Raw genomic sequence first — 27,499 nt, 5'->3', positions numbered from 1 at the left:
TTTACGAAGCTGTAACTTTTTTAGTTATCCAGTTGCTTTGGACTAAAAATAGTTCTTAGCATGTCAAGTGACTTTTCAAGCTAACCTCTCAGTAGACTTTAATCTGCCTTACAAGCTAGAAATCTTTGAAGCTTATCATGTTTAATTTGCACAGCAAAGCTAAGAAAAGATGTAAAAGGAAAAGGGGAGAGGGAGTCACAGCAGGGCAAGCAAATTCAAAACCAGGTGGTCGTATTACATGGTTGGGTTTCTCACACGCATTCAGTTCTCCACATGCTAGTTTAACCTAAAGAACAACCAAAACCAACTGTTAAATAAAATGAACTAGTGACTGTAAGCTCACCAAAGCTGCTAGGAATAGAAACATAGGACAAGCCTGAGGTAAAAATGTACTTTTGTTTATATAATATTTAGTAATGATACCATTAATTATTAGCCATATTTACAAATATTTCATTATCTTTATGTTATCTGTTAACAGTGCTATGCATGTTGTACAAAGGAAAACATGTATTTAGGATTGTCCTTTTGTGAAGGGTGGGATCCTGCCCCAGAACACGTGCAATCTAAGGGGACGGAGAACAGGAATAGAGTATATTCAGACCAAGCTAATAATTTATCTACTTCATCATTGTATTCTGAGTTTAGGATAGTTTCCCTGTGAAGTGGCTTGAAAACAGTAAGATAAAAATTGCTAGGCAATTCTCCATTTTGGAGTGTAATTCAACTTACTAACTAGCTCAAACAAAATCAGTAGAATACTTTCCCCTTTTTTCCCTCAGTTGCATAAAACTACTATGAAACCCCCCCAACCTCTTGCTCACCATGAAGGCAACTGGAAAGAGTCACTTACCCGAATGTTGATCTGTTTGTCATGGAGCACTCTCTGCAGCTCCAGCAGGCTGCCCTTCAGTGTCCTGAGCTTCACAGCCAGCTGTTCTGCTTCATCCTTGGTGTGAGCCTTCCCCTCCATAAGCAAGTTCTCGTTGTGCACAGACAACTCTGACAAGGCTACAACCTTCTGCTCTATTTCAACCAGCATGTTCTGCAGCAGCAAAAACAATGAACCAAATTCATACATTTTCCAGCATCTGCCACGTTTTCTGGCAAGACGACCTGTGGCCTACTTCACTTGCTGCCAATCTAAAGGCAAGTCAAATATTGCTTTGCCTTCCAGTCCCTTTCAGAGACATTGCAAATACGCTTGCAAATGTCTGCACTTGCCATTTCTGTCTGCAATCTCTTCCAAAATATTAAGTTAAAAAGTTATTTGAAACAAAGGATTTGTTGTAGAGAAGATGCTCTTTATTTGCATTTTATAAATGTAAGGGTGGCTAAGATGATAAATTGACATCCATACTGACAAGAGACAGCACACAGCTAGTTACTTCATTCCGCTTCTTTCAAGTATATTGAGTGAAATGCTTCCCACCTCTTCCTATGTATTGCTCTGCCTGCGCTGATAAGCTTGTCTTCTCACTATTTGCTCATTCTGATTGGTGCCTGATGGACTTAAGGATTTCTGTATAATCCTCTTTAGTCTAAAGAGAGACTTAAAGTGACAAATCTCTGGCATGTTTACTCTCAAAAGCTACTTTCCTGACAGTCCATTAACCATTCATGTATTACATAGTGCATATTTTCATTTTCCAAACTCAAAGCTCATATAATTCTTGCTCTAAAACCTAGCCTGACATGTTTCCATAGCAACCATCAAGTATAAACTTGCAAAAATTTCTCCTGAAGGAATGTGTGCAGGATAAGATGGTCAGAGTTTCTAAAAAGTTTTAAAAGTATAGGGCTTTATACAAACTTACTGTTTTGAGATTTTAAGAAATAGCAAAAGAACATCAATATTAGCTTTTTCACAAAGTTAATTGTTCTTTTAAAATCTGAATTTCCAACTAATTATGTTAACTACTGGTTTGTTTAAGTTCACAGGCTTTATTTACATACAACAAACAGCTCCTAAGGATGGGTGATGAAAGAATACCTGACAGTGAGCAGACTGAAAATTCCAATAACGAAGCAGTGTTGGTGGAAATTTAACTAGATATTTAATTCATTGGACTTACATGAAACTTAACTCACATTTATCCTAAAGTAGTGAGATCCTCACACTTCAATATGTAAAGAGATCTTTTATCCACCTCTCTCTTGTGCATCTTGTAATTTTGGTTGTAATGATGATACAGTTCATAACTCCCACTAATGTGAGAATTTGGATGTTATGACTGATCCAAGTCTTGCTAATAAAATATCTGCAGTTACTTCTGTTGCAGCAAAATGGTTTTACTCAATCATTTTGGTGTTCTGGATTAATGAATATTAAATTAATCAAAACAGTAACTATTGATGATTATTCTTTACTATAGAATAAGAGTATGGATCACTCCTGAAGAAAACACAACACTGTCCCTACACACCACTGCTACTGTGAAGGTGTTCCTCAGCTGGAAGAGGAATACAAAAGTACACTGCAGTTGTCTTCACACCTAGCAAGTTAAAGAACTCTAACTTGAGTGTAGCAGGACCAGCAAGTGACACGAATACAAGGCCTTTAAACTAAACCAAAACTGCCCTCCAAAACCTGTACAGCTTCAAATGTTCTTTCAGTCACAATATTTTATTCTCCTATTGGTATGTTTACATGTGCATTCTAAAGCATTATTTGCAATCTTTAACAAGAAATGAAGGCTATATTTTAATTTCACAAATCATGGATGAAGCTAACTTGATTATATATGAGGTGCTAAGCAGCTCAGAAATTTCTTCCCCACTAATAGGCTGGCTCATCCTACTCAGTAATGGTCTTAACATTAATGCTCCATATTTGCTTCTTCCTTCAGATAAAGTTATGTCCATCCTGTTCGTCTAAACATTACAGAACTGATCATTTTACCTGACAGTCTACCAGCTGCGCTTCCATGTCCATAGGTTCCTCAGCAGTAACCAGGGTGGTGTCTAGTGTTGCTCGAGTATTAAGTAACCAGTGATCAAGTTCATCAGCTTCACAACGGTACCTTTGAAGAGCCTGCTCTTGCCGCTGTTCTTCCAACTGCTCATTCAGTTTTTCCTAAAGGTACAAAAAATATTTTACTTTTTGAAACAAATAGATCACTACCATCACTTAAAAAATACTTCCCTTTCTGTCTCTTGCAAATTCTATACAGTATTGTAAGCCCTTCCTTTTGTAATTTGGAAGCCTTTACAAAATACTATTGCTTTCAATTGATGAGGATGCTTTTCTGGTGATGGAAATTGTTTCAGTTCAGTCACTGTAATTCTGCTTCCTTCGGTAGATCTCTGCTATTACAGCCTTCTAAAGCTGAAGTTTTATCTGTCTTTGACTGCTCTCCTTTGGGTTTCCTCCCATGTTGATTCAATTTGCTCAATCAGCAGCGGGGCTGTTAGCTTTATTGTCTTTCAAAAGAGGCACAACAAGGGTATTTCAAGGACCTAAGAGTATCCACTGGTGGGTCTTTGGTGTAACCACTGTGGGTAAAAAGAAGACTGAAGAGCTGTCTACCTTATCTATGTGTCTTCCTCTTGGGGGATACCTGTGCTGTGGGGTGTGGAAACGGGTCTATTCATTGCAGTCAAAGAGTGACGAGCAAGACCCATTGCCCTTTTGAGAATCCCATACAAATTTGATGAATGGCTGAACAGCTGGGCCCAGAGATGGTGAACAAAGCCTAGTGAGGGTTCAGTAGAAAGTCACAGGAAGTTTACTGATGACACAAAAGTAGTCGACAGGCCAGAAAGTTGTGCTGCCATCCAGATGGATCCTCATAAGCTGAAGAAATAGACTAACGGGAACCTCATAAAGTTGAGCAAAGTCCTGCACCTGGGAAAGAAAAGCCTCAAGCACTGGTACATACTGGACGCCAGCTAGCTGTGAAGTAACTCAGCAGAAAAGGATCTGGAGGTCTTGGTGGACACAAAATTGAACATGACCCAGCAATGGGCTCTTGTGGCAAAGAAAGCTAATGGCACCTTGGATTAAGAGTGTTGCCAACAGGCTGAGGGAAGTGATCCTTCCTCTCTACTTAACACTGGATTGTCCACAGGTGGAGTATTGTGTCTATTTCTGGGCTCCCCAGTACCAGAGAGTCTAAGAGCTGGAAAGAATAGAGGGGATTTTCAGGAACAAGAAACAGATAGAATGGAATGGTCAGAGGATTCCTACACATATCAGATAAAGCAGGACCTAAGCATGCTGCAAATGGTATGGAACAAGAGAAGACTGTACTGGTTGTGGTGAGCTTGGAGTTAATTGCAGCCTGCACAGTGCTGTGCTTTGCATGTGTGGCTAAAACTGTGCTGATAACATAGCAACATTTGGGCTGGTGCTGACCAGTGCCTGCAAAGCATTAAGGTTTTTTTTCCAACCGCTCCTCACAAATGCCAGTAGGCTGGGGATGGGCAGAAGGCTGGAAAAGGACACAGCTAAAACAGCTGACTTGAACTGATCAAAGGGATTCTCCATACCATGAGATCATGCTCAGCAATAAAAGTTCATGGAAAAGTGGGGAGGGGGATGGCATTTGTAGTTATGGTGTTTGCCTTCCCAGGCAACTGTTACATGTGCTGACAGTGCTTTCCAGGAAATTGGTTGAACATCTGCCTGTTGATGAGGAAGCAGGGTAAGTTCCTCATTTTCCTTTCCTGGCATGGACAATTTTTCCTTAGCCTATTAAGCTCTCATTATCTTGATCCATTAAGCTTTTAGCCTGACTTTTAATTTGTCCCCATCCCACAGATGAGGAGAATAAGGGTGAGTGTTTGGTTGCTGGCCATGGTCAACCTACCACACCTCAGAACTGAATGTGCAGGGCAAATCCCTTACATGGGGAAATGTATGCACATTTCCAAATGCTTAATTTTAATGGGAAAATTGATAACTGAATGTTAGAATAATTTAAAGAATAATGTTAGCTTTTAAATATCGCAGTCTAGAGCTGAACAGTCCTCAAGCTTTAGTTATTTCAATTACTTGCACAGAAAGAACTATTGCCAATTCACACTCTCAACAGCAAAAAGTTTTAATTACCTGTTTTATCTGAGTTTCTACATTTACATATCTACACTGTTCTGGAAGATTTTGTCTATGAAACCACAGCTAAAAAGTGCACAGGTTAAAGCCTATTTTCTACAATATTGTCTACAGACCATATATATTTTTTAGCCCAGCTTACTGTGGGATCATAATTAAGATTAGTATATTTGACTCATGAAATTAACATGAAATTATTAGTCAGCATCTCCTCCTAGGTGTCCTGAATGGTCAAGCCCCAAAACATGCCCTAACCCAGACAATGGGCTAAGCACATGTGAACATGCAAACCTGGATATTTCCTGGCTCCAGATGGTCCAGGTAAATGTGTAGCACATATAGAATAGAATAGAATAAACCAGGTTGGAAGAGACCTTCAAGATCATCGCGTCCAACCTATCATCCAACACCACCCAATCAACTAACCCATGTAACCAAGCACCCTGTCAAGTCTCCTCCTGAACACCTCCAGTGACGGCGACTCCACCACCTCCCCAGGCAGCCCATTCCAATGGGCAATCACTCTCTCTGTGTAAAACTTCCCCCTGACCTCCAGCCTGAACTTCCCCTGGCGCAGCCTGAGACTGTGTCCTCTTGTTCTGGTGCTGGCTGCCTGGGAGAAGAGACCAACCTCTGCCTGTTTACAACCCCCCTTCAGGTAGTTGTAGAGAGCAATAAGGTCACCCCTGAGTCTCCTCCTCTCCAGGCTAAGCAGCCCCAGCTCCCTCAGCCTCTCCTCATAGGGCTTGTGTTCCAAGCCCCTCACTAACTTCGTTGCCCTTCTCTGGACTCGTTCCAGCAAGTCAACATCGTTCCTAAACTGAGGGGCCCAGAACTGGACACAGTACTCGAAGTGTGGCCTAACCAGTGCAGTGTACAGGGGCAGAATGACCTCCCTGCTCCTGCTGGCCACACTGTTCTTAATGCAGGCCAGGATGCCATTGGCCCTCTTGGCTGCCTGGGCACACTGCAGGCTCATGTTCAGCCTACCATCAACCAGCACCCCCAGGTCCCTCTCTGCCTGGCTGCTCTCCAGCTACTCTGACCCCAGCCTGTAGCACTGCATGGGGTTGTTGTGGCCAATGTGCAGAACCCGGCACTTGGATGCGTTAAATCTCATGCTGTTGGACTCTGCCCATCTGTCCAGCCTGTCGAGGTCCCTCTGCAGAGCCTCTCTACCCTCCAGCAGATCAACTCCTGTCCCCAGCTTGGTGTCATCAGCAAATTTACTGATGATAGACTCAATGCCCTCATCCAGATCATCAATAAAGATGTTAAAGAGGATGGGGCCCAGCACTGATCCCTGGGGGACTCCGCTACTGACTGGCTGCCAGCTGGATGTGGCATCATTCACCACCACTTTCTGGGTTCGGCCATCCAGCCAGTTCCTAACCCAGCTCAGAGTGCTGCTGTCCAAGCCATGGGCTGACAGCTTGGCCAGGAGTTTGCTATGGGGGACGGTGTCAAAGGCCTTGCTGAAGTCCAGGTAAACTACATCCACAGGCCTCCCCACATCCACCAGGCGGGTCACCTGATCATAGAAGGAGATCAGGTTGGTCAGGCAGGACCTGCCCTTCCTAAATCCATGTTGGCTGAGCCTGATCCCTTGGCCATCCTGTAAGCTCCAAATGCGCTTTTGCCTCCCTAATTTTCTTCCTGCAAGACCTAGCAACATCCTTAAATTTTTCACGGGTTGCCTCCCCTCTCTTCCAAAGGTGATACACCCTCTTTTTTTCCCTTAGTTCCATTAAAAGTTCTTTAACCATCCAGGCTGGCCGTCTGCCCCGGCGGCTCATCTTACGGCACATTGGCACAGCCTGTCCCTGAGCCTTCAACAATTCTTCCTTGAAGTAGGACCAGCTCTCCTGGGCCCCTTTGTTTTTAAGGGCTTTATCCCAAGGAACCCTCTGAATTAGTTCCTTGAGTAGCCTGAAGTCTGCCCTCCGGAAATCCAGAGTGGAGGTCTTCTTGCTACCCCTCTTAGCTTTACCAAATAATGAGAATTTAATTATCTCGTGGTCACTGGCCCCTAAGCACCCTCTGACCACCACATCACCCACCAACCCTTCCCTATTGGTGAAGAGGAGGTCAAGCATAGCCTTGCCCCTGGTAGGCTCTCGCAGCACCTGGGATAAGAAGCTGTCCACCATGCATTCTAAGAACCTCCTAGATTGCCTCTTCTCTGCTATGTTAAGATCCCAGCAGATGTCAGGCAGGTTGAAGTCGCCCATGAGAACAAGGTCAGGCGATCTTGAGACAGCCTTAAGCTGCCTATAGAATGACTCATCAACATCCTTCTCCTGGTTGGGTGGTCTAAAACAGACTCCAACCAGGATGTCAGCCCTTTTGGCCTCCCCTCTAATTCTCACCCACAGGCACTCAACCCGATCATCCCTATATATATATATATATATATATATATATATAATTAACCTTGTAACACACCTGTGAACTGTGTGCATCCCTGGCCATGTTTGGATATGCCCCAACCTATAGGTTCAGCTATCAGGTTTCTCTGTTACCAACGGCCATTAAATTGTCTTTGGACAGTATTGAAACCAGCCAAGATGACAGGCAATTGGCCTTGTTCTCACCCAGAAAGCAACAAGAGCTGAATGCTGCTGCAGTAGCAGCTGAAGAGCTTGTCCTAGTAGGCAAACCACACCGGGGCCTTGCACCTGGACCAAGGCAACCAACACTCTGAGAGCCCTGCTCCAGAGACATAAAGGGCAAAAGGCCTGAGAGGACTGAGACCCAGAACAGCTGCACTGCTACAGCCTGTGAACTGTGCAAGAGAGGAGAGTTGCCCCTTAGACTTCTATGAGCCAGGAGCTGCTTGAATTATAGTTACAGCATCTGGGAGGATACCAGACAAAGGAGCAAGCCATGAGTAGCCAGGTAATTTGCTACAGAATTCCCCTTGTGTGAAACCTCAGATCGCAGCACCTTTATTTCCAATTTAAACTGATGTATTGGAAATTCTCAGATCTGTGCTTAAATCCTTTAACTGTCTTCATATGTGGAATATATACTCACAACCCAGTAACAGAACCTGTAAATATATTTTGTAAATAAGTTACTATGGTGTGTGAAGATACTACCACCAAAAAAATTAAATATAAAATAAAACATTTTTTATTACTTTATTTTATTATTTTTTGTTACACTAGGTACTACCAAGGAAATTGTAAGATCCTCTATAGGGTGCAAGTTATAGACAGTAAGATCCCAATCCTGCTTCCAGCCCCTTCTTTGTAAGTAAAAGCCTTTTTTGATTCTGAGAAGTTAAAACCTAGAAAATACTCCTTTTATTCATAAAAAATTGCAATAAGGATCCATTCACTGTCTCAGGTGAATGCACAGAACTAATATAGCTGATAGACCCTGGGAGTCTCCCATAACTTAGCTAGATCCTGAGAGACAGTTCTCAATTAGTCTCTCAGAACTGATTGATGCTGGAAATTATGAAAGCAGTGGTGGTTGTGTTTATGAATTCATTCCCACATTCTTTTAGCAAAACAGCACTAATGCTGCCCTGCAATGTTCAAAGTAGCAAGACTGTAGCCAGCTTTAGCATGGCTGTGTTTTCTCACTGGTATAGTATGCACATCAACAGTCCTACATGTAAAGGGAAAACTATTGAACAAATGTCAGTGTGGACATACAAAAAAAAAGGTAATAATTCAAGTATACATAAAATATAACTACTGCAACGTGTTTTTCAAGCTCCTTCTGGTTACTTATCACATAGCATTAAGGTGTAGGGTTCATTAAAACAGAACCATAATAGTGAAAAGAACTCTGAGAAATGAACAGAACTGAAAATTACTTTTTAAATTTTCAGCATGCAATGGTGACTAAGGACTTCAGTGAAAATAAGCTCTGCAAGAAGTATCTCTCAAAATCTGGAACGTAATCAAAAGGACCCCATCCTAGAAGTTTTTTCTTGTACCTCTAATAGTTGTCGTTTTCCTGAAGCCTTCATACGAATTGTGGCCATTCGTTCTGCTAAGACTGTGAGAGTGGACTCCAATGCCAACCGATCAGCAGCTTCTGCATCCAGTGGTTCTGAAACCAGCTCCTGGGCTAGTGATTTCTGAAGCTCAGTGATTTCTTCTTGCAACATCAAAATCTCATCCATCAAAGCCTATTTAGTAAAGAAAGCAGAGAAAGTATTTGCTTCATTTACCAGTGAGAAGACAGTCTATCTTAAAAAGCATAGGCTTCTGTGAGAAACAGAGTGGTGCAACATATCACTGCTGGTTTCATAGACTCAGAATTCATAGGGATCAAGTCTTGCTTTTAGATGCTTAAGCTAGGTTTATGCATCTGTTAATTGAAATATAGATGTAATTACTTCTCTTGAATTTCAAACACACCACAAGAATTACATTCTTTCGCTAATATTATACATACAGATTTATTCTTCTAACAAATTTTCTGCAGGGTATTCTAGTAGATACAGTGAAGATAATGGACAAGTATGATTATGTATTTGTGAGAGAGAAAAGGGGCATGAGTTACATTACAGCCCGAAACTAGCTGAATTCATTCAGTCAAGTTAGAGCAGATACTTTTCTCTCATGTCTGACACACACTGGATGCACAGGACATCACACAGTGCTACAAAAGTCAAATATCCTTTTTTTTTAGGTCATGGATATCCTACTGAAATTAGAAACTCCTACACCAGATAGCTTGAAACTATCAGATAGAAGGCTTAGATGACTGCAACTTGGATGGGTTACCTGATAAAGTATTCCCTTCTTATTCTGAGCTTTGCTTCTCAAGACTTCCCTCGGGAAGGAATTGTTTGCATGCTTTGGTTGGTTTGTTTTAAGAAGGCAAAGACTGCATTTAGATCAACTTAGAATGAATCAATATTGGTTATAATCTTAGTAAATTTGAAAACATTATCAACAGTCCGATACATGCTAATAGCTGAAGAATAGCATGTGTAGGTGTCACTCAATACAATCTTTGACCAAAAGATTTTGCTGAAAACTTCTATTGGACAAACTCCTATGATCTATTAGTTTTTCAAAAGGCTCCTTATTAAAAAGTATGTCCATCTCTAGAATAGCAGGAAGTCCAGAAAGGTAAGACATACAGCTAACAAAGTTTATACCTGATGTTCAGCCATCTGGCTTTCTGGGCTTTTGGCTGGTTCCAGACTCTCATTTAGCTTGATCTCAGTGGTCTCCATTTTTGTGGATATGGACTGGAGTGTGTCCTGATATTTCTGTTGACGCTCAAGAGCTTCATAGAGGGTGCGCTGCTTTTCACTGATCTGAAGAGGAATGGAAGATATGAATTTTGACTTCTGATGTAACATTTTCTCTTTTTTCTGCTTCATAAATAAATCCCTAGGGTTATGACACTACATCCAGAAACTTACAACAAGTTTTCAAAAGTGTAAGTTATGAAGCAAAATCTTAATATTTAAAAAGATGTCTGTTTAAAGATCATCAGTCAAATTCTAGGTTTTGTGACTGAAAAAATAGGCTCTATAATATAAACAAGAAAACCCAGGCACATTCTCATGCCTTATTTTAGATTTTATGCACTGAAACATGTGGATGTGCACTACTTGCTTGACAAATAATTCTCAATAGCTCATGAGAAATACTGAGCCTCTGCAAAGAATTAAAATTTATAGCACATGATCAAAACTTTCACTAATTTTATACATCACTGAATGACTATGCTGCACTACCATGTAGAAATGTGTTGACTAAGTATTTTGAGAAACTGGATTCTTGAACCTCTTTTGCCAACTCATCTAGCATGACTGGATTTCCTTGTAAGGCTACGGAATATAGTTTGAAAACAGGCAACATTTATGAATGTAACTATCAGCCTGAATGACTTATCTTTTCTTAACAGAGGTTTATTCCACACAAGCTTTGAAACAAAGAATAAAGGTAATATTATAGCACAGCTAACAATTTTTGTTACCACCTGAAAAACAAGAATTGCAGAGAAGAATATTGGGCTGAGACAATTCTTCGCAACTTACTCCTCACAATCTAGTTGATTGTTTCAAACCCTTCCAGATGAAGACTTACCACATTTTTCAGTGTTTCCCAGGAACGCTGCAAATCATCCAATTTGGCAGTAGCAGCTGATTCTAATCCTGGTTCATAAAACTCCTGATTGGCTGTGCTGGGTTGTATTTTAGCAGCTTCTGTCTGCAACTGTTCAGCAGATAAGGCTTGGTAATAAGCAATGTCCTACAAGCACGAAGCACATTATTGCACTTTCAAAATAAAATATGCTCCCCCCATACATATTGCCTCATTGCATATGTCCATCAAAACAAAAGCCATAAAACCAAAACCACCAGGAAACCTCTGAGCCACACGGTAAATAAACATTTAATAGCATATTGAGCATAGCTTGGAACTTCACTAAATGTTCATATGAGCTAAGAGGTGCAGGAAGTAACTGTGGACAGAGATGGCAATGCTGAGAGAGGAGTGCTACAAGTGAACATACTGTTCAAGCATCACCACAACTACACATAAGCCATCTCAGATAGTGGGTTATGGTATTGCAGATGGCAAAAAATACCACCTTAATGAACACTAGCACAGAGAAGGTAACAGAAGAACCAAGGAATATGCTCAAGGACTATTCAGTGATGTAGAGTATGAAGCACTAGCTTACAGTAAGCCTTCAAACAAAGAGGTACTCTCAAGTAACTTATAGAAGGTAGTAGGGAAAGGGACCAGAAGTGAGAAGGAAAATGGGCAAACATTCAAATCACCATTGAAATGTGAGGATGTAACTCCTTCTTATTGCAACATCTATACCTACTGTATGGGGATTTCTTCAACTATAGTAGGTGACAAAAAGATCTTTAGAAAATGTAACATTAAGAGAACATGCACAGTATCTCCATTTAAATCACAAAAGCAGACTTGATCACAAGGATAATTTAAAACCTAAACCATGTAGGACAATTACCACCACAGTTACCTGAAGGTGAAAAATGCTGCAACCTTCCTTGTTCTCACATAGTAGCCCCTTTTAATGAACTATGCTCCAGATCATGCAATAGCATAGCTGTTGTCCAGTCTCCAACCATTTTGAACTTGTAAACGCCCCTAGTGGAAACTTTCAAGACACAGTTTTGCTGCCAATGAAATCAGTAAGAGATCTAGTCTGCCCTCAGTAAGTTTGCAGATGACAAGCTGGGCAGGAGTGTTGTCATACTTGAGGGTAGGAAGGTAATCCAGAGTGATCTGTACAGGCTGGATTGATGGGCTAAGGTTAGTTGTATGAGGTTCATCCAGGCCAGGTGCATTTAGGTCACAACAACTCCATGCAATGCTACAGGCTTGGGGAAGAGTATATCAAAAGCTACCCAGCAGAAAAGGACCCAGGGGTGCTGTTTGACAGCTGGCTGAATATGAGCCAGCAGTACAACCAGGTGGCCAACAAGGTCAACAGTATCCTGACATGTATTAGAAACACTGTGGCCAGCAGGACCAAGGAATGGATTTTCCCCCTGTACTTGGCACTGGCGAGGCCACATCATGAATACTATGTTCAGTGTCAGGCTCCTCACTACAAGAAGGACATTGAGGGGCTGAAGCATGTCCAAAGGACAAAAACGTGGTGAAGGGCCCAGAGCACGTGTCTTATGAAGAGCAACTGAGGAAACTGGGTTTGTCTAGCCTGGAGTTAAGAAGGCTCAAGGGAGACCTTATTCCTCTTTACAACTACCTGAAAGGATCTTGTAGTGAGGTAGGTGTTGGTCTCTTCAACTAAGTAACAAGCAATAGGACAGGAAGAAATGGCCTCCAGTTGTGGCAAGATCGGTTCATATTGGATATTAGGAAAAACTTCTTCACCAAAAGGATTGTCAAGCACTGGAAGTGGCTGCCCAGGTAAGGAGTTGAGTGATCATCCCTGGAGATAATTAGAAGATGCGCAGAAGTGGCTCTGGGGGATATTGTTTAGTGATGGACTTGGCAGCACTAGGTTAATGGTTGGACTCTGTGATACTAAAGGTCCTTTCCAACCTAAATGACCTTACAATTCTAGCATATTCTAAACCTGAAGGGAGAGTGCAGTGGAGACAGGCTCTTCTCAGCAGTGCTCAGTGACAGCATCAGAGGCAATGGGCACAAACTCAAATGTAGCAAGTTCCCTCTGCACAGCAGAAAAGACTTATTTACTGTGAGGGCAATTGAGCACTGGGACAGGTTGCCCAGTGAAGTTGTAGAGTCTCTTATCTTGGAGATACTTAAAAGGCACTTGGATATAAGCCCAGACAACCTGGTATATGTGGCCCAGTTTAAGGAAGGTAGTTAGACCAGATGACCTCCAGCAGACCCTTCCAACCTCAAACATTCTGTGATTTTGTATAGCATAAAAAGTTAGGTATTACTTATGAGGTACCCGAGATCAGAGTATAATTAGGATCCAAAACTGAAGCAAAATCTTTATCCCCAATGTAATTTCAGCATGTTATCTAATACTATATGTGAACAAAACCAAACAGGCCCTGAAAGCAGAGAAAGCAGGTTGCTCCCAAACTGTCTCAACATCAGATAAAGTAGTTCTTCAAAGCCAGTAATTCGGGAACTTGAAGAATTTAATGATCAAAGTGTTTACAGTGTCCAGGAGCCAAGAGGGAACAGGTAAAAGTTTCTGCATTAAAAACATTTTTTTAACACTGATCTTGGATGATCTTTCCATGTCACAATGACAAATTGCACCAGTGCAGGGAACTTCTCTTTTTTGCTGTCTCTGAAGCTACTCTCTAAGCATTTAGCTAGTCCTATCTCAAAGCCAGTAGAAGAGCCGTGCTTCTGAAATTTCTCAGTCATGATTTCCAGAATAAAGGGCTTGCTTTCCCCAACTTTTCAGCTACATTCTGGAGCATCAACACTGCAGTTTCTTTTTCACTGAGCTTCATATGATGGTAGTATGAATTCAGATGTTCTTACAAGTAATATCTTCTGTTGTCCTTATGAAGACCATAGTATTTCATGCCCAGTTTTATGAAAATCAAAGAACAGTATTCAAGCTTTGTTGTTAGGATGTGGGGGCAAAAGATGTGTTTAATAAGCACTGTTGCACCCTAGCTGAGCTTTCATAAGAGGAGAAAGAATGATTAAGAAGGCTGTGTTAAAGGAGACAGAAAGACATTTAATATTGACCAAGCAATGAAGACTGTGACCTTCAAGGCTTTGTGCCAACATTTGAGCTTTTTCAGTTCAGTTGGAAAACAAGTTTTAAAAAACTATGCTAAATTTTAATCAACTACCTCTTTGGATAAGTGTGAGAAGTTTTGGCCCCAAAGGATTCTCATTCAGTACTGCTGCATAGATGAAGTGTCTGATTTTTCTATATATCAAAATAAATTGCATTATTAATTTCTTCAGCCTTTTCCAAGTTAATAGTTTTTTATCTGCCCTCCTATCCTGTTGATTTTAGAGGAGTTTCAGTACAAAACAAACAACTTGGGCAACTGCTAACTTATAACAGTGCTAGATATGTAATTTTTCTTTATGTATTTATGGTCTTAATCTATTTTAATACTTAGAACCATTATTCCCACTAATACACAGCACTCAGTTTATATTTTCATTACTCTTTAGTAATGTAAAAATAATGCAGAGATATCTGAATTCAGACTATCTACATTTCAACATTAAGAGACACTTGGAAATCCTGATGTAAGGCTGTACAGTGATTATTTGGGATAAATTTAAAAGCAGCCTTAACACCCTACCTTCCCTTCCTCAATCTCCACTTCATTAGTGCTTTTAATTTTTTTCCTAAGGTAAAATTAACGTCACTCTTTACTTTCTATAGTTCCTGTTCATACGTTTCCTGGTACTTTGTAGGTGATCTTCCTGTGAGGAATCATTTCTCGTAACATTGGCTACTTTTTAAAACAAAGTAGTACCAAATTAGTTTTGCTGATTCTTACTCAATACAAAATATCTTTAACTTACATTTAGCCTCCTAATTCACCAATCTTTAGAATAATTTTTTTAACCAACCTTTGATGAAGTCTCCCTGGGCATGCATCATGAACAGCACTGGCAGTTTCATAGCTTCTTTAGTTTTAATCTCACATGAGTGAGAACCTAAGTATTTTGTAAGTAAACCACTGCATTTTGGAATGTTCTTCCGCTTGCTGTTTAATACATGCTGTTTGTTTCAACACTAACCACAGTGAAGAAATCTTCAATTTTAATGTTTTTTAAAAATTATTATAACACTATAAATTCTGCTAATTGAATGACTTTTTTTTTGTTCAAGTTTCTCACAGTAAATCACAGGTTTTTGACCTGGTTTGATTTAGAACTAATTCTGTTCAAGGATTTTACTTTTCAGCTCAGTCTCTTCTAAGTAATTGAACAGCACGTCTTTGCAGATGGTGTCTGCTTGTAGTAGTGATAGTTCAGCGCTTGAACTTTGTATCAAGGATTGGCATGCAGACCAAGCACATTGCTAAATCTTGTGCATGACTTTACAGGTGCAGAGTAAAAGCCTGAGCTTCAACGAGGAGCTGACAGGTGACCCTAAATTGACCAACAAGGCAATCTATCCCCTATACATCATAGTTTGTATAAAACTGAAAGATTATTCTTCTTCAGGAGCCAGCATCTGAAGAGGGCTCTGTCCGTTCTAATTTGACCCCGATCCACAAGTTCATGAATCCAGCTCCTGAATCTGGTTCCTATCTGCTGCTGAGTCCAGTCTGGGACTTCTGCCATTGCATCAGTGGTAACAATGACTAATTGGGTTCTCTAGTGGGTTTGCATATATTTCATGTTATATTATTATTTCCATTAAAATAGTTTTAGTTTTCTTTTAAAATTCATTAAATCTCTCTCCCTTATTCCCCTTTGGAAAGGGAGAGGGGTTAATAGAGAGTGTCTGTCACTAATCTAGCAGCCAGCCTAACCCTAACTGTCGACAGTTCTGAAACAGGCATTTTGGCATCAGCTCATGGTGCAACGGCGTCTTCCCTGGTTTTTCTGTATTATTTCAGCTACTGGAGCTGTTAGCCCAGTCTTACATTTTCAGAGAAACATAATAATCAGACATAGCCTGGTTTACTAGGAAGCAAGCTGTCCTCAGTCCTTTAACTCTTCACTGTCATAGGATTTTTGATCTGAAATATATAGCTGCCCAGGAAATTTCTCATTATCTGAAATGGCAGAACACTAGAAAAATTATTCACATTCATTATATAACATTTTTTATTATACTGTTGAAGATTCTGTCACCTGTCTTACTATCTTACTTTAGTATTATTTCTTACATCAGTTCATGAAAATGAATCATTTCTACTTAACAAATTTTACAGCACCATATACATAAGTAGAAGGAATCAACAGTTTTCTTGGTCAAACTTCTCTAATTTTACTTAACTCCTTTAAGTCTGCAGTTGTCAGTTGTGGAAGCAATCACAAATGCAAAACCAGGCAACAACAAAACCTGCAATTCATTGAGGTGGTGACTGCTTCTAAGGCTCATTTCTCACTTTCTAAACCTTAACATTTTGTGTGCTTTCATGTGTGTGATGCTCAATGTGCTGGCTCATTGCTTTCATTTTAATCAGTGCTGACTGTTCCTATTAGAAGTGTGAGAACCCTTAGTTTTGAATCTAACTTCTGTGATTTCACTGATCTGCCTCATTAGCACTTAAAACAGACTGTAATGGATAGTATAGAAAGAACAATAAATGGCAAAACAATCATGAAAGTTAATACTTGAAATAGTATTAAATGGGAGATACCAGACCATGAGGTCAATGCTACATGCCATTGGTACAGTAAGATGGATGTATATGAACATGATGCTATGTTTTATTATAGAGAGTACAAAATTGCATTTCTTTTTTTCTCAGGATGCAAGATTCCACTGAGTACAACTAAATAAATAAAAATTAGGTTACAAATAGAAAATTCTAGTGACATGGAAGAGTTTTGTAACTGTTGCTTCCATTTTTTATTTTTTTTTTTTTTAAATAGGGAATAGTTGTAACAGCAGATTTATACATTTTGAACTCAGAAGTCAGTGTATGTAGCCATTTTTAAAGAGCACCTAAATGCTCAGTTAGGTTAGAGGTTAAGCCTCAGTTCCTTGGTAAATATTTTTTCAGAGGATTAAATCAAACACCTGTGGAATGGAACCATGCATATCTGAGACAAAAGCTAAATGAATGACAAGAGGGAGGTACCTGGTTAACAGAAGCATCTGTATTAGCCACAGGTGAGGGAGAGCGACAGGCAGGTGGAGAAGAAATCTCACTGTTGGTTCCCTCCTCCCCAGATTCCTCAGTGACAGGGGAGAGCAGTGTGTGACAGCGACCAGCAGTCATCTGCCACAGGAAATGCATGCCCAGAGCACAGAAGGGAAAACAGTTACCTCAACTTAGGTTTGACTTAAATTGAGTTCAAAACAAGAAAAATACAACCACATGGCCAGAATTACCATGACATTATTTAGTCACACTTCATGCTCTAACATTCACTAGTTTAAAAACCTGCTTGAACTAATATTCTTATTTACTTGATGTAGTTCAGTATGAATATGCTCTTCTGTACCTTAACAAATTTAAAATAAAATGTGTTGCAAGCATCACTATCTTAACAAATTAGAGTCTGTGTAGAAGTGTCCAATGCAATTACTGTTATATATGGAAATACTACGGAGAGCTACAGAATAATGCAGTACTGGCCTCAGTATCCAGGCCTGGTTAGAACAACAAGGAAGAGACTTGAAATACAAACCACACATAGTCCAGTAGCAACACATTCTTCTCACTTCCCTGGTGCTGTTATACAGTGATAAACCCTGAAATTTGTGCTGTTTTCACTCAGAAAAAATATCCAGTAGCATTTCTAGTATGTTTGTAATAAGACCAAATCAAGCAGAGTAATTCAAACATAAGGCCTACGGTAGTATTTATCCAGCTTTCATTTTCCACACACTCATCTGAGAATATAGCAGCATGCTGTCAATTATCACACCAGCATTTTAAGACAAGAGCTTTAAAAATAAGATCTGTAAAAATGTACACTGCAACATGTTACAAAATAGTATTTATTCTGCTTTTATTTTATTCCTGCACTAATAATGAGCTGACAGCTACAAAAAACATTATATTTTCATCAAATTACAGACACCTTCCACTGGTATTTGTCTGTTAAAATAGCTCTGTCCTTTATCAACAAGTCTTGAAAACTTATATAAAGCAAAATACAGTAAGGGGAAGCTGTAACTTGTTTTGTTTGCCTCACTCCACCCATTTCAAAAGAAAAATGTAGACATGAGCTGCGGCAGTTTGCTACACAGGAGTGTTGCAATGATGCAAAAGCAAACAGCTCAGATAGACAGCACTGAGATAAATGTATTACTTACCATAACCACCGAGGGATGAGCAGGATGTGCTGGGAGCAGGTCTGAATCCAGCTCCTCCATTCCCTCTGACAGCCCCTCCACTTCTGTCACTGTCAGCAGCATGGTGGCATGTTTTGCTTTCATTGTCAGCATCTTGCACTTTGAATTCAAAGAAGCAATTTGCTCTTGGTATCCTTTGATCTTCTGAGCCAGCTCCTGAGGAAACATTATTTTTTTTCCTAATACATTTTTTTTCCCCTAATACAGAGGCAGCCAATAAAGGCCACAGGACCTTCAGTTTCCATGGTGAAGGAAAGCTCTCCCCTCCAAGCCCAGCCAATAACATCACAGCATTGCCTCTCAGAAACCCTGCATAAGCTGCTGCACTCACTGACAAGCAGGATGTTGATAGTGGAGGGAACAAGTCAGGCTGCGTCTGGCTGCACAGCTAAACCACAGAGCTGAGAGCTTTGAAGCAAAACCAGAGAAGCGCAGCAAAACACTCTGCATGTTAACCTCAGAGGGGAGGGAGGGACATTTCATGCTTGCCTGTAGTCTGAACCCAGCATGAATTCTATAAGCTTCACACTGCAGCAAAGAGGAACGTCTTTCCGTCTTCCTGTCCTATTTTTTCTGCTGTTCTATTTCCATTTATGAGGAAGATGAAGCTTCCGCGCATAGTACATGCCATGGAAATGAGGTCATGTAGTAACCACAACTGTAAAAAATGCCCCATTCAGCTACTGCCAGAAAGAATGAATTGTTAAACAGCTCATGAGATCTGACAAGATCAAATGTGATCAGAAACAATCAGCCACATAATAAGATTAAACACAGACTGGATTGCTTTTTAAGAGTATTCAGATAATATTTTAACATTGTTTTGGTTTTGTGTAAGTCTAGTTAAATGTGAGCTGCACATCAGGACTAACTTTTCATTAAAAAAAAACTGGGGCATCTACCCTATAGCAGACTAGATTTTAAAATACTGGAGTTTATGGCTATGAAACAGACTATCTGTGTGGCCATTCACCATCATAATTTTACGTTCAGTCACAGAAGAAAGATGGAATTGAATAGCCTTTGAAACTGGTTTGTCTTTTCTCCTCTCCTACTGTGAACTGCTGACCAGTTCAATGTCCAGTTTCAAAGCTTCCAACTAATACACTTAAAATAAAAAATGGTGGAACATTTTCACATTTCTGCCAAATCTATTGTTCCATCTCTCTACAAGTTCAGTAACATGATAGCATTTTGATCTATAAAGTGAAAACAACTTTGCCTGCTACATCAGTGATTATTTATTCAAATATATATTTCTGCTCTATTTTTATATCTGCTTTTATTTCTCCAATAAACATAAGTTTTGAAGGAAAAATATAGCAACAGAAGTTGCAACATCTACTAGCTACAATAATAAATTATCACAATAGCTTCTAAAAGGTAAATAAGATTACTGCTTCATCTTGCTAAAAGATTTCCTCAAAATCACAGTGCAGGATAGTGACAGTGAGAAAAGCAGAGTTAGAAATGGAAGTACCACAAAGATGAGGATGATATTTTACTGCCTGGGTTTTAATTTTACCTAGTCGCTATCAGATTAGCAAAAAAAAACCTCCTTTCTTGGCAGTCCAAGGCTTACCTTGGAGACCAAGCAAAGTCTTGAGAAGAAAACATCAACTGAAACCCCAAAACTGCAAACAAATCAAGCCATAACTTTAATATTTAGCAGCTGGAATAGTTATCTACTCTGTTGGGCATTCAATGAATGACTTATCTGGGGCTCAGTGGGAAATCATTGTCATTCAATATATCCACTTATCTCCATCAATATTACTGAGATGCAACAACATTTGCGGCATCGATGTCCAATGCACTAAGTATCTAACATGCTTCTCTCAACTCAAAACAAAGGAGGCAAAATTGTTGACTGTGAAAAAAGTAAAGCATAAGTGCAATGTACTATGACATACTGTTATCCATTAAAAATATTCACAAGTATGGAGATATTTGCTCACATTCTTATCTGAAAGTCTAATAAAACACAATTCAGTAAATATAGTTCCACAGCATAACTAGTTCCATACATCCACAGTAACACAATCTTCCTACAAAACAGGGGGTACTTTCCTTTTATTTTCCTCTTCTTTTAATTCTAAACATAGCTACTACAAAGGTCCCTTTAAGTTTTTGTTCATGCAGACTTCAACAGGGAATCCAGTGACATAAACCAGTAACACATGCAACAGGAATCTTGACAAACGTACCTTCTGAAATAGTATAATAATATAAGCTTCAATATAGGCCTTTTACACTAATGCTTTTAAACAGGTATTTAGCAGCCAAAGTAAGAATAAAAAATACACATCTCAGTCTTTCCTTACCCCTAAACGTGGAAAGTTTGCAGCTGTGAAACCTTTCCACTCTATTTTATGTCAACATGCACAATAAAGTAAAGCTGCTCTCTTCTTGTGGATACTGAGGACTCCTGGCTACTGAGCTTGCTCAAATGCAAATGAAACTTCAGGCTGCCCAATTTTAAACTGCTTCCTTCCTGCAGCTTCATTCCGTCTTCTAAAAATATTACCCTGTAAAACTTATGTCACTCACCTGAATTTGCTGTTCCAGAGCATTTGAATTGAGAATAGTAGCATAATTAATTCAGTACTAAAAACCTGAAGTGCTTGTTTAAGCAAACTGACCTGCATCTATAGCAAGGAACTTTGGTAACAACTGGATAGAAAATGAGCAACATTGGTAACGTGATTATGTTCTATTACGCAATAGCACAGAGACCTTAAAGATAAAGAAATGGTGCCATCTGGTGCCAAAAGTGACACACAGAGCTCAACGGTGCATTTTCTACCCCACAAAGCATACGACAGACAGGGGACAAGGAAAGGGGCTCTGGAGCTCCCACACCAGCACATCAGGAAGGCTGTAGATAGACTACCCCAACTCCTGAGCCACCGGGGCAGATGGCCAGCCTGGATGGGTAATGAACTTCTAAAAGAACTACGGGAAAAAAAGAGGGTGTATCATCTTTGGAAGAAAGATGAGGCAACCCATGAAAAGTTTAAGGATGTTGCTAGGTCTTGCAGGAAGAAAATTAGGGTGGCAAAAGCACATTTGGAGCTTAGACTGGCCTCTGCTGTGAAGGATAACAAAAAGTCCTTCTATAAATACATTAATAGCAAGAGGAAGGGCAAGGACAACTTCTACTCCTTGGTGGAAACAGAGGGGAACATTGTAACAAAGGGTGAGGAAAAGGAGGTACTTAACACCTTCTTTGCCTCAATTTTTACTAGCAGGACAGAATGTCTTCCAGACAGCTGGCCTGCAGAGCTGGCAGAAGGAGCCAGGGAGCAGCATAGTTTTCCTCTGTTCCAGAATGGAGTAGTTGGTGATCTGCTCAGCTGCCTGGAGCCCCACAAATCCATGGGACCAGATGGGATCCATCCTAGGGTGCTGAGAGAGCTGTCAGAGGAGCTGGCCAAGCCGCTCTCCATCATTTTTCAGCAGTCCTGGCTCACTGGAGACATCCCAGAAAACTGGAAGCTGGCCAACGTGGTGCTCATCCACAAGAAGGGCCGGTTGGATGAGCCAGGGAATTACAGGCCTGTCAGCCTGACCTCAGTGCCAGGCAAGATCATGGAACAGGTCATCCTGAGTGCAATCACACAGCACTTGCAGGATGGCCAAGGGATCAGGCTCAGCCAGCATGGATTTAGGAAGGGCAGGTCCTGCCTGACCAACCTGATCTCCTTCTATGATCAGGTGACCTGCCTGGTGGATGTGGGAAGGCCTGTGGATGTAGTCTACCTGGACTTCAGAAAGGCCTTTGACACTGTCCCCCATAGCAAACTCCTGGCCAAGCTGTCAGCCCATGGTTTGGATGGGAGCACACTGCAATGGGTTAGGAACTGGCTGGAGAGCCAAGTCCAGAGAGTGGTGGTGAATGGTGCCACATCCAGCTGGCAGCCAGTCACTAGTAGAGTCCCCAGGGATTGGTGCTGGGCCCCATGCTCTTTAACATCTTTATTGATGATCTGGATGAGGGCATTGAGTCCATCATCGGTAAATTTGCTGACGACACCAAGCTGGGGGCAAGAGTTGATCTGCTGGAGGGTAGAGAGGCTCTGCAGAGGGACCTTGACAGGCTGGACAGATGGGCAGAATCCAACGGCATGAGATTTAACACATCCAAGTGCCGGGTTCTGCACATTGGCCACAACAACCCCATGCAGTGCTACAGGCTAGGGTCAGAGTGGCTGGAGAGCGGCCAGGTAGAGAGGGACCTGGGGGTGCTGGTTGATGGTAGGCTGAACATGAGCCTGCAGTGTGCCCAGGCAGCCAAGAGGGCCAATGGCATCCTGGCCTGCATCAGGAACAGTGTGGCCAGCAGGAGCAGGGAGGTCATTCTGCCCCTGTACACTGCACTGGTTAGGCCACACCTCGAGTACTGTGTCCAGTTCTGGGCCCCTCAGTTTAGGAAGGATGTTGACTTGCTGGAACGAGTCCAGAGAAGAGCAACAAAGTTGGTGAGGAGAGACTGAGGGAGCTGGGGTTGCTTAGCCTGGAGGAGACTCAGGGGTGACCTTATTGCTCTCTACAACTACCTGAGGGGGGGTTGTAGACAGGCAGAGGTTGGTCTCTCCTCCCAGGCACCCAGTACCAGAACAAGAGGACAGTCTCAGGCTGCACCAAGGGAGGTTTAGGCTGGAGGTTAGGAGGAAGTTTTACACGGAGAGAGTGATTGCCCATTGGAATGGGCTGCCTGAGGAGGTGGTGGAGTCACCATCACTGGAGGTGCTCAGGAGGAGACTTGATAGGATGCTTGGTTGCATGGTTTAGTTGGTTGGATGATAGGTTGGACACAATGATCTTGAAGGTCTCTTCCAACCTGGTCTGGTCTATTCCATTCTATTCCTCCAAAGGTTGATGATCAATACATTTGAGGGAAGGACCTGTAACTCCAGAAGCCAGAACTCTTCCCAACACTGAAACCTTTGGTGTGATTGTTTCACTTTTCTTCCAATTTGCTGTGGTTCTTAGTGGGTTTTTTTACAGTGCTACTGTGATGGAAATAAGGGAAGCGGGATCAGGGAGGTTACTGTCCCTCTGTACTCTGCATTGGTAAGGCCACACCCCAAGCTTAGTTTTGGGCACCCCAATACAAGATATGCATCAAGGTGGTGGAGCGGGTCCAGAGAAGAGCAATTAAGCTGGTGAACGGCCTAGAGAACAAGTCTTACAAGGAGCAGCTGAAGGAACTGACCATGTTTAGTATGAAGAAAAGGAGGTCGAGGGGAGACTTTAACACTTTCTATAACTATCTGAAGAGAGGTTTTCATGAAGTTGATGTTGGTCTCTTCTCTGAAGCAACCAGTGATAGAACAAGAGGGAATGGCCTTAACCTTCACCAGAGGAGGTTTAAGCTGGAAAATTTTTTTCACTGACAGGGTTTGTCAGGCACTGGAACAGCCTGCCCAGGGAAGCGATTGAGTCACCATCCCTGGTTGTGTTTAAAAGTCATGTACATGTGGTGCTTGGGGATAGGGCTTAGTGGTGAACTGGATAGTGTTAATGGTTGGACTCAATGATCTTGAAGGTCTTTTCCAACCTAAATGATTCTATGATTCTCTCGCTATAAGAATCAATGAACTAGCAGTGATCACTTGACTAACTGCTTAACACTGATTTCTGAGCCACTCCTCAGTCAAGTACCTATGTTAATTGCTCCTTAATTATGCAATGCTTTTATTTGCCACAATGTTGCCTGGAGATCAGGACACATCTAACTGAATAAATAGATGAACACTTCCCACACTGTACCAATAGCATGAGTTTTTCCTATCTGGTATTAAGCCTATCTGAAAAGCTAATTAGCTAGCTTATGACTATTGCTTATGAAAAGCTCTTTGGGTAAATGAGCTGCCAGTGACCTCATGTTGCATTCTGCCTCTCTTACCTCATGCTGTGTAATCTGGACCTGGAGTTCCTGAATGTTGCTGGTTGCTATTGGCTTGTCTTGGATCTCACGATGGGCACTCTCTATCATTTGCTGTAAATATTTCATTTCTTGCTCGTATTGTTCATACTGAACCACTGCTTCCTAGAGAGGGAGAAAAAAAAAATAGTGTCAGGAAAAAATTTACTTAGTTCAAAGCATGACTGACTGACTCTCTAAAGGGAAGCACACTTTTTTTAATCTGTCTGGCACTTGCATCTGGGTAAGCAAAGCAGGAACAGAGTCAGGAAAAAGCACATTTGGAAATAATATGAACTGCAAAGAACAGTAAATGCAACATGTCATTTTAGATATCCACTATAAGGAGCTAGAACTTCTGCTTCCAACAAGTATCTGCACCAAAAGTACTCGCCAAAAGACAGCATTGCCTAATCTCATGGTTTTATTATAAAACATTGTCATCTACTTTTTCATTTCATAGCTCCATTTACGAAGTGGTAAGACTGTCAGAAAAAGTTAGATTTTACTGAAAATACACCTCAAAGAGGAATATGAAGATTGATTCAGACTATTTTCCAACCAGTGTAGTAACAGTTTAGGTTCACCAGAAGTTTACCTACTTGGTTTTAAAACTTATTAGTGTGACATTCATTCTTCCTTGTGCTTAAGTATCATTAACTATCCTTAATGATTGAAAGTCTCTTCCATTACCGAAACTTGAAGCTCTGTAGTTGTACCCTTGATCACTATGTATTTTTCTATCACTAAATGGCAGGAAAGGAAAGCTTTTTTCTCTGCTTCTTTGGAAATGCCTTAAACATGTTTAATTATGAATTCATACAATCAAATAAAAATAGTTTTCTTGTATTTAGAAAGATCTGAAAACGCAAATCTAATAGATGCTAAATGACTCCAAAATCAGAAAGCTAATACAAACAAATTTCAAATAAAGAGGAAAAACTCCCACATTGTTTATTCTAGAAAGCTATTTAATTAGCTAATTCTTTATGCAATCATTATGAGCATTTGAGGTTGTAATGATATATTAATTCCATTAACTGATCATATATGTTATTAACTTGCATACTTGTAGAGTAGCTATTTATCTAGCTATTCCTAACAGCGTTACTAAAACCAGCAAGATTAAGCATAAAACTGAGATGATTAATAAATCAACAATAAATGACCACAAATGTCAAAATCCTCAAAAACATGGAAGTCAGAAGTGACTGAAATTTAGCAGAGCTATGAAATTCTCTGTTCTCCTCACAGCTTGTATGGCACTGTTGAAGTGGCTTAGGGTAGTTTAAGGGGTGGAAGTACACTTGCCCGCATGATGTTGCACTGCTGAATGGCAGTGTGCTGCAGGCGGCTGGCCTCCTCCTGGAGCCGGAGGGCGCTGTGGCACATTGGCAGGCCGGTGACCACTTCTTCGGGAATCCTCAGGGCACTCTGACAGACTTGAACTGCGTGAACTTTTGGCTTTAGTGACTCCATTTCGGACAACAGATGCTAGGAACAAGTGCCACAATAAGCCAGTTTTGCAGAACCCCCAGAGCAGTGCATGCAGCAACAAGAAACTAATGATGAGTTCAAGCACTAAAACAAATAGATTTGATTATCTACTTTCTGAATTTATTATATCAGGACACAGTATGTCTGGAGTTGCTTATTCTGAAAGAAGCAGTCTTTTAAATATTAGTTAAGCAAAAAGCCTTTATAATGAAAAAGTATATCAGTATCTATCTCCAAGCACAAAAATAATTGTTAACATATTTGAAAATAATATATTTAAGAAATCCACAAATCAAAGTAGCATATGATTCACTCACATATATAAATATTTTAATGTTAAAATCAGAGTGGAACTCCCTGATGAGATACAGTAGCACATTTTAAAACCAGCAAATTAATCTCGTGTTCACAGCTTTCCTTCAAAAATCCAAACTATGGCTGAAAACGTTGCTTAAAATTCAGTAGGTAATCAAACAGAAAGAAACACAAAGACATGTTATTCCTTTGAATAATCACAAGCTGGGTGCCTTTCTTATTAGTCTCTATTCCATTCACAATGTCCATTTAAGCTGTCTGTTCATATGCATGAGAAGGGTCTAAGCGCCCTGAGCGCTCCAGTCATTACTGGAGAATAGATTGATTAGCATTCTTTGTATCTTTAACAAGGGAATTCAATGTATTCACAGACAGAAAACAAAAACCAGTTTTCAAAAAAGACAAAGCTGATGAAAATGGCCTTAGTCGAATAGAAAATATTTTAAGTTTAATCATCTAGACATGTATACCAAACAGGGATAAAGAGACTGGTTGTCTTCTCCCTTCTCCTATATACCATAGACAGAAAAATGGCTAAGTGGGTCTGAAGTGGTTTGTGGTTTGCTCTTTATTTCTGTGCCTTCGTGACATATAGTGGATAACCCAATCAGATTAGGCCTAACAATTTATTTCTCAGACATCAGTTGAGGCCTCTCCTCTGCCAGGCCCTGTACTGCTGGCAAAGGGTGCCTTTACTTTGCAATCAGCACCCAGTCAGATGTTCTTCAAGACTCCCTCTGTGGTCTTGTGAAATGAGTGGGCAAGGGCTACAGCCTCTTTCTGAACAAAAAAGTCATACTGTGAGACCAGCTAGAGCCAGAACAAAGAATACACATAACAAGTAACGTAAACTCCATATTCTTTTACAATGGGTGATGCGTTTCATTTACACTCTTTGCTGCCTCGATTCTGAAATTTGACTGCAAGTCCCTAGAATAAAATTGCATATTTTGATCAAAAGGGAAAGCTGTTTAGTAAAACAGGTTAGTTAAAACAATCAGTTTTCAGTGGCAGACTAAGACAGTTATATCTCTGTATTAGCTTGCAGCAAGAAAAATTTCTTAAGCAACTTAGAAACATGTAACTTGGATGTTTTTCTGTTTATGCGGCTGAGAAAAAAAAAAAATCACTCATTTCCAGTGCAATAGAGAAAGCAGCAAGTTGGATATTTTTCTTGTTCTAATGCTGAGATAAAAAATAATAATTGACAAAACTCTAGTGCAATACAGAAAAAAGCAACATATCATGAAGATCATTCAATTAAA

General features: G+C 40.5%; 1 protein-coding gene across 7 annotated transcripts in view; it reads right to left on the bottom strand.

The window, feature by feature from the left end:
• Nucleotides 1–27,499, bottom strand: part of SYNE1 (spectrin repeat containing nuclear envelope protein 1) — a 317,978-nt gene that overhangs the window by 92,342 nt on the left and 198,137 nt on the right. For 3 of the 7 annotated variants that reach the window (XM_068151698.1, XM_068151707.1, XM_068151735.1), the window contains exons 1-8: nucleotides 24,405–24,543; nucleotides 18,455–18,649; nucleotides 17,271–17,411; nucleotides 11,125–11,289; nucleotides 10,185–10,346; nucleotides 9,009–9,203; nucleotides 2,903–3,076; nucleotides 854–1,045 (exon numbers count right to left, since the gene is read on the bottom strand). In XM_068151698.1, coding sequence (XP_068007799.1) covers nucleotides 854–1,045; nucleotides 2,903–3,076; nucleotides 9,009–9,203; nucleotides 10,185–10,346; nucleotides 11,125–11,289; nucleotides 17,271–17,411; nucleotides 18,455–18,649; nucleotides 24,405–24,512 — 1,332 coding nt within the window. In that variant the 5' untranslated portion in view covers nucleotides 24,513–24,543. Of the gene's footprint in view, nucleotides 1–853; nucleotides 1,046–2,902; nucleotides 3,077–9,008; nucleotides 9,204–10,184; nucleotides 10,347–11,124; nucleotides 11,290–17,270; nucleotides 17,412–18,454; nucleotides 18,650–24,404; nucleotides 24,549–25,733; nucleotides 25,917–27,499 lie in introns of those variants that run through there. The other 4 variants (XM_068151740.1, XM_068151710.1, XM_068151718.1 and 1 more) reach the window with 4 other exon arrangements.

The sequence above is a fragment of the Melanerpes formicivorus genome, unplaced genomic scaffold (assembly GCF_026170545.1).
Source record: "Melanerpes formicivorus ecotype bairdi unplaced genomic scaffold, bMelFor1.0.p_v2 SCAF_2, whole genome shotgun sequence".
NCBI classification, from domain to species: Eukaryota; Metazoa; Chordata; class Aves; order Piciformes; family Picidae; genus Melanerpes; species Melanerpes formicivorus.
The sequence above is the reverse complement of the archived record's forward strand: the minus strand, read 5'-3'. Positions and strand labels throughout refer to the sequence as shown.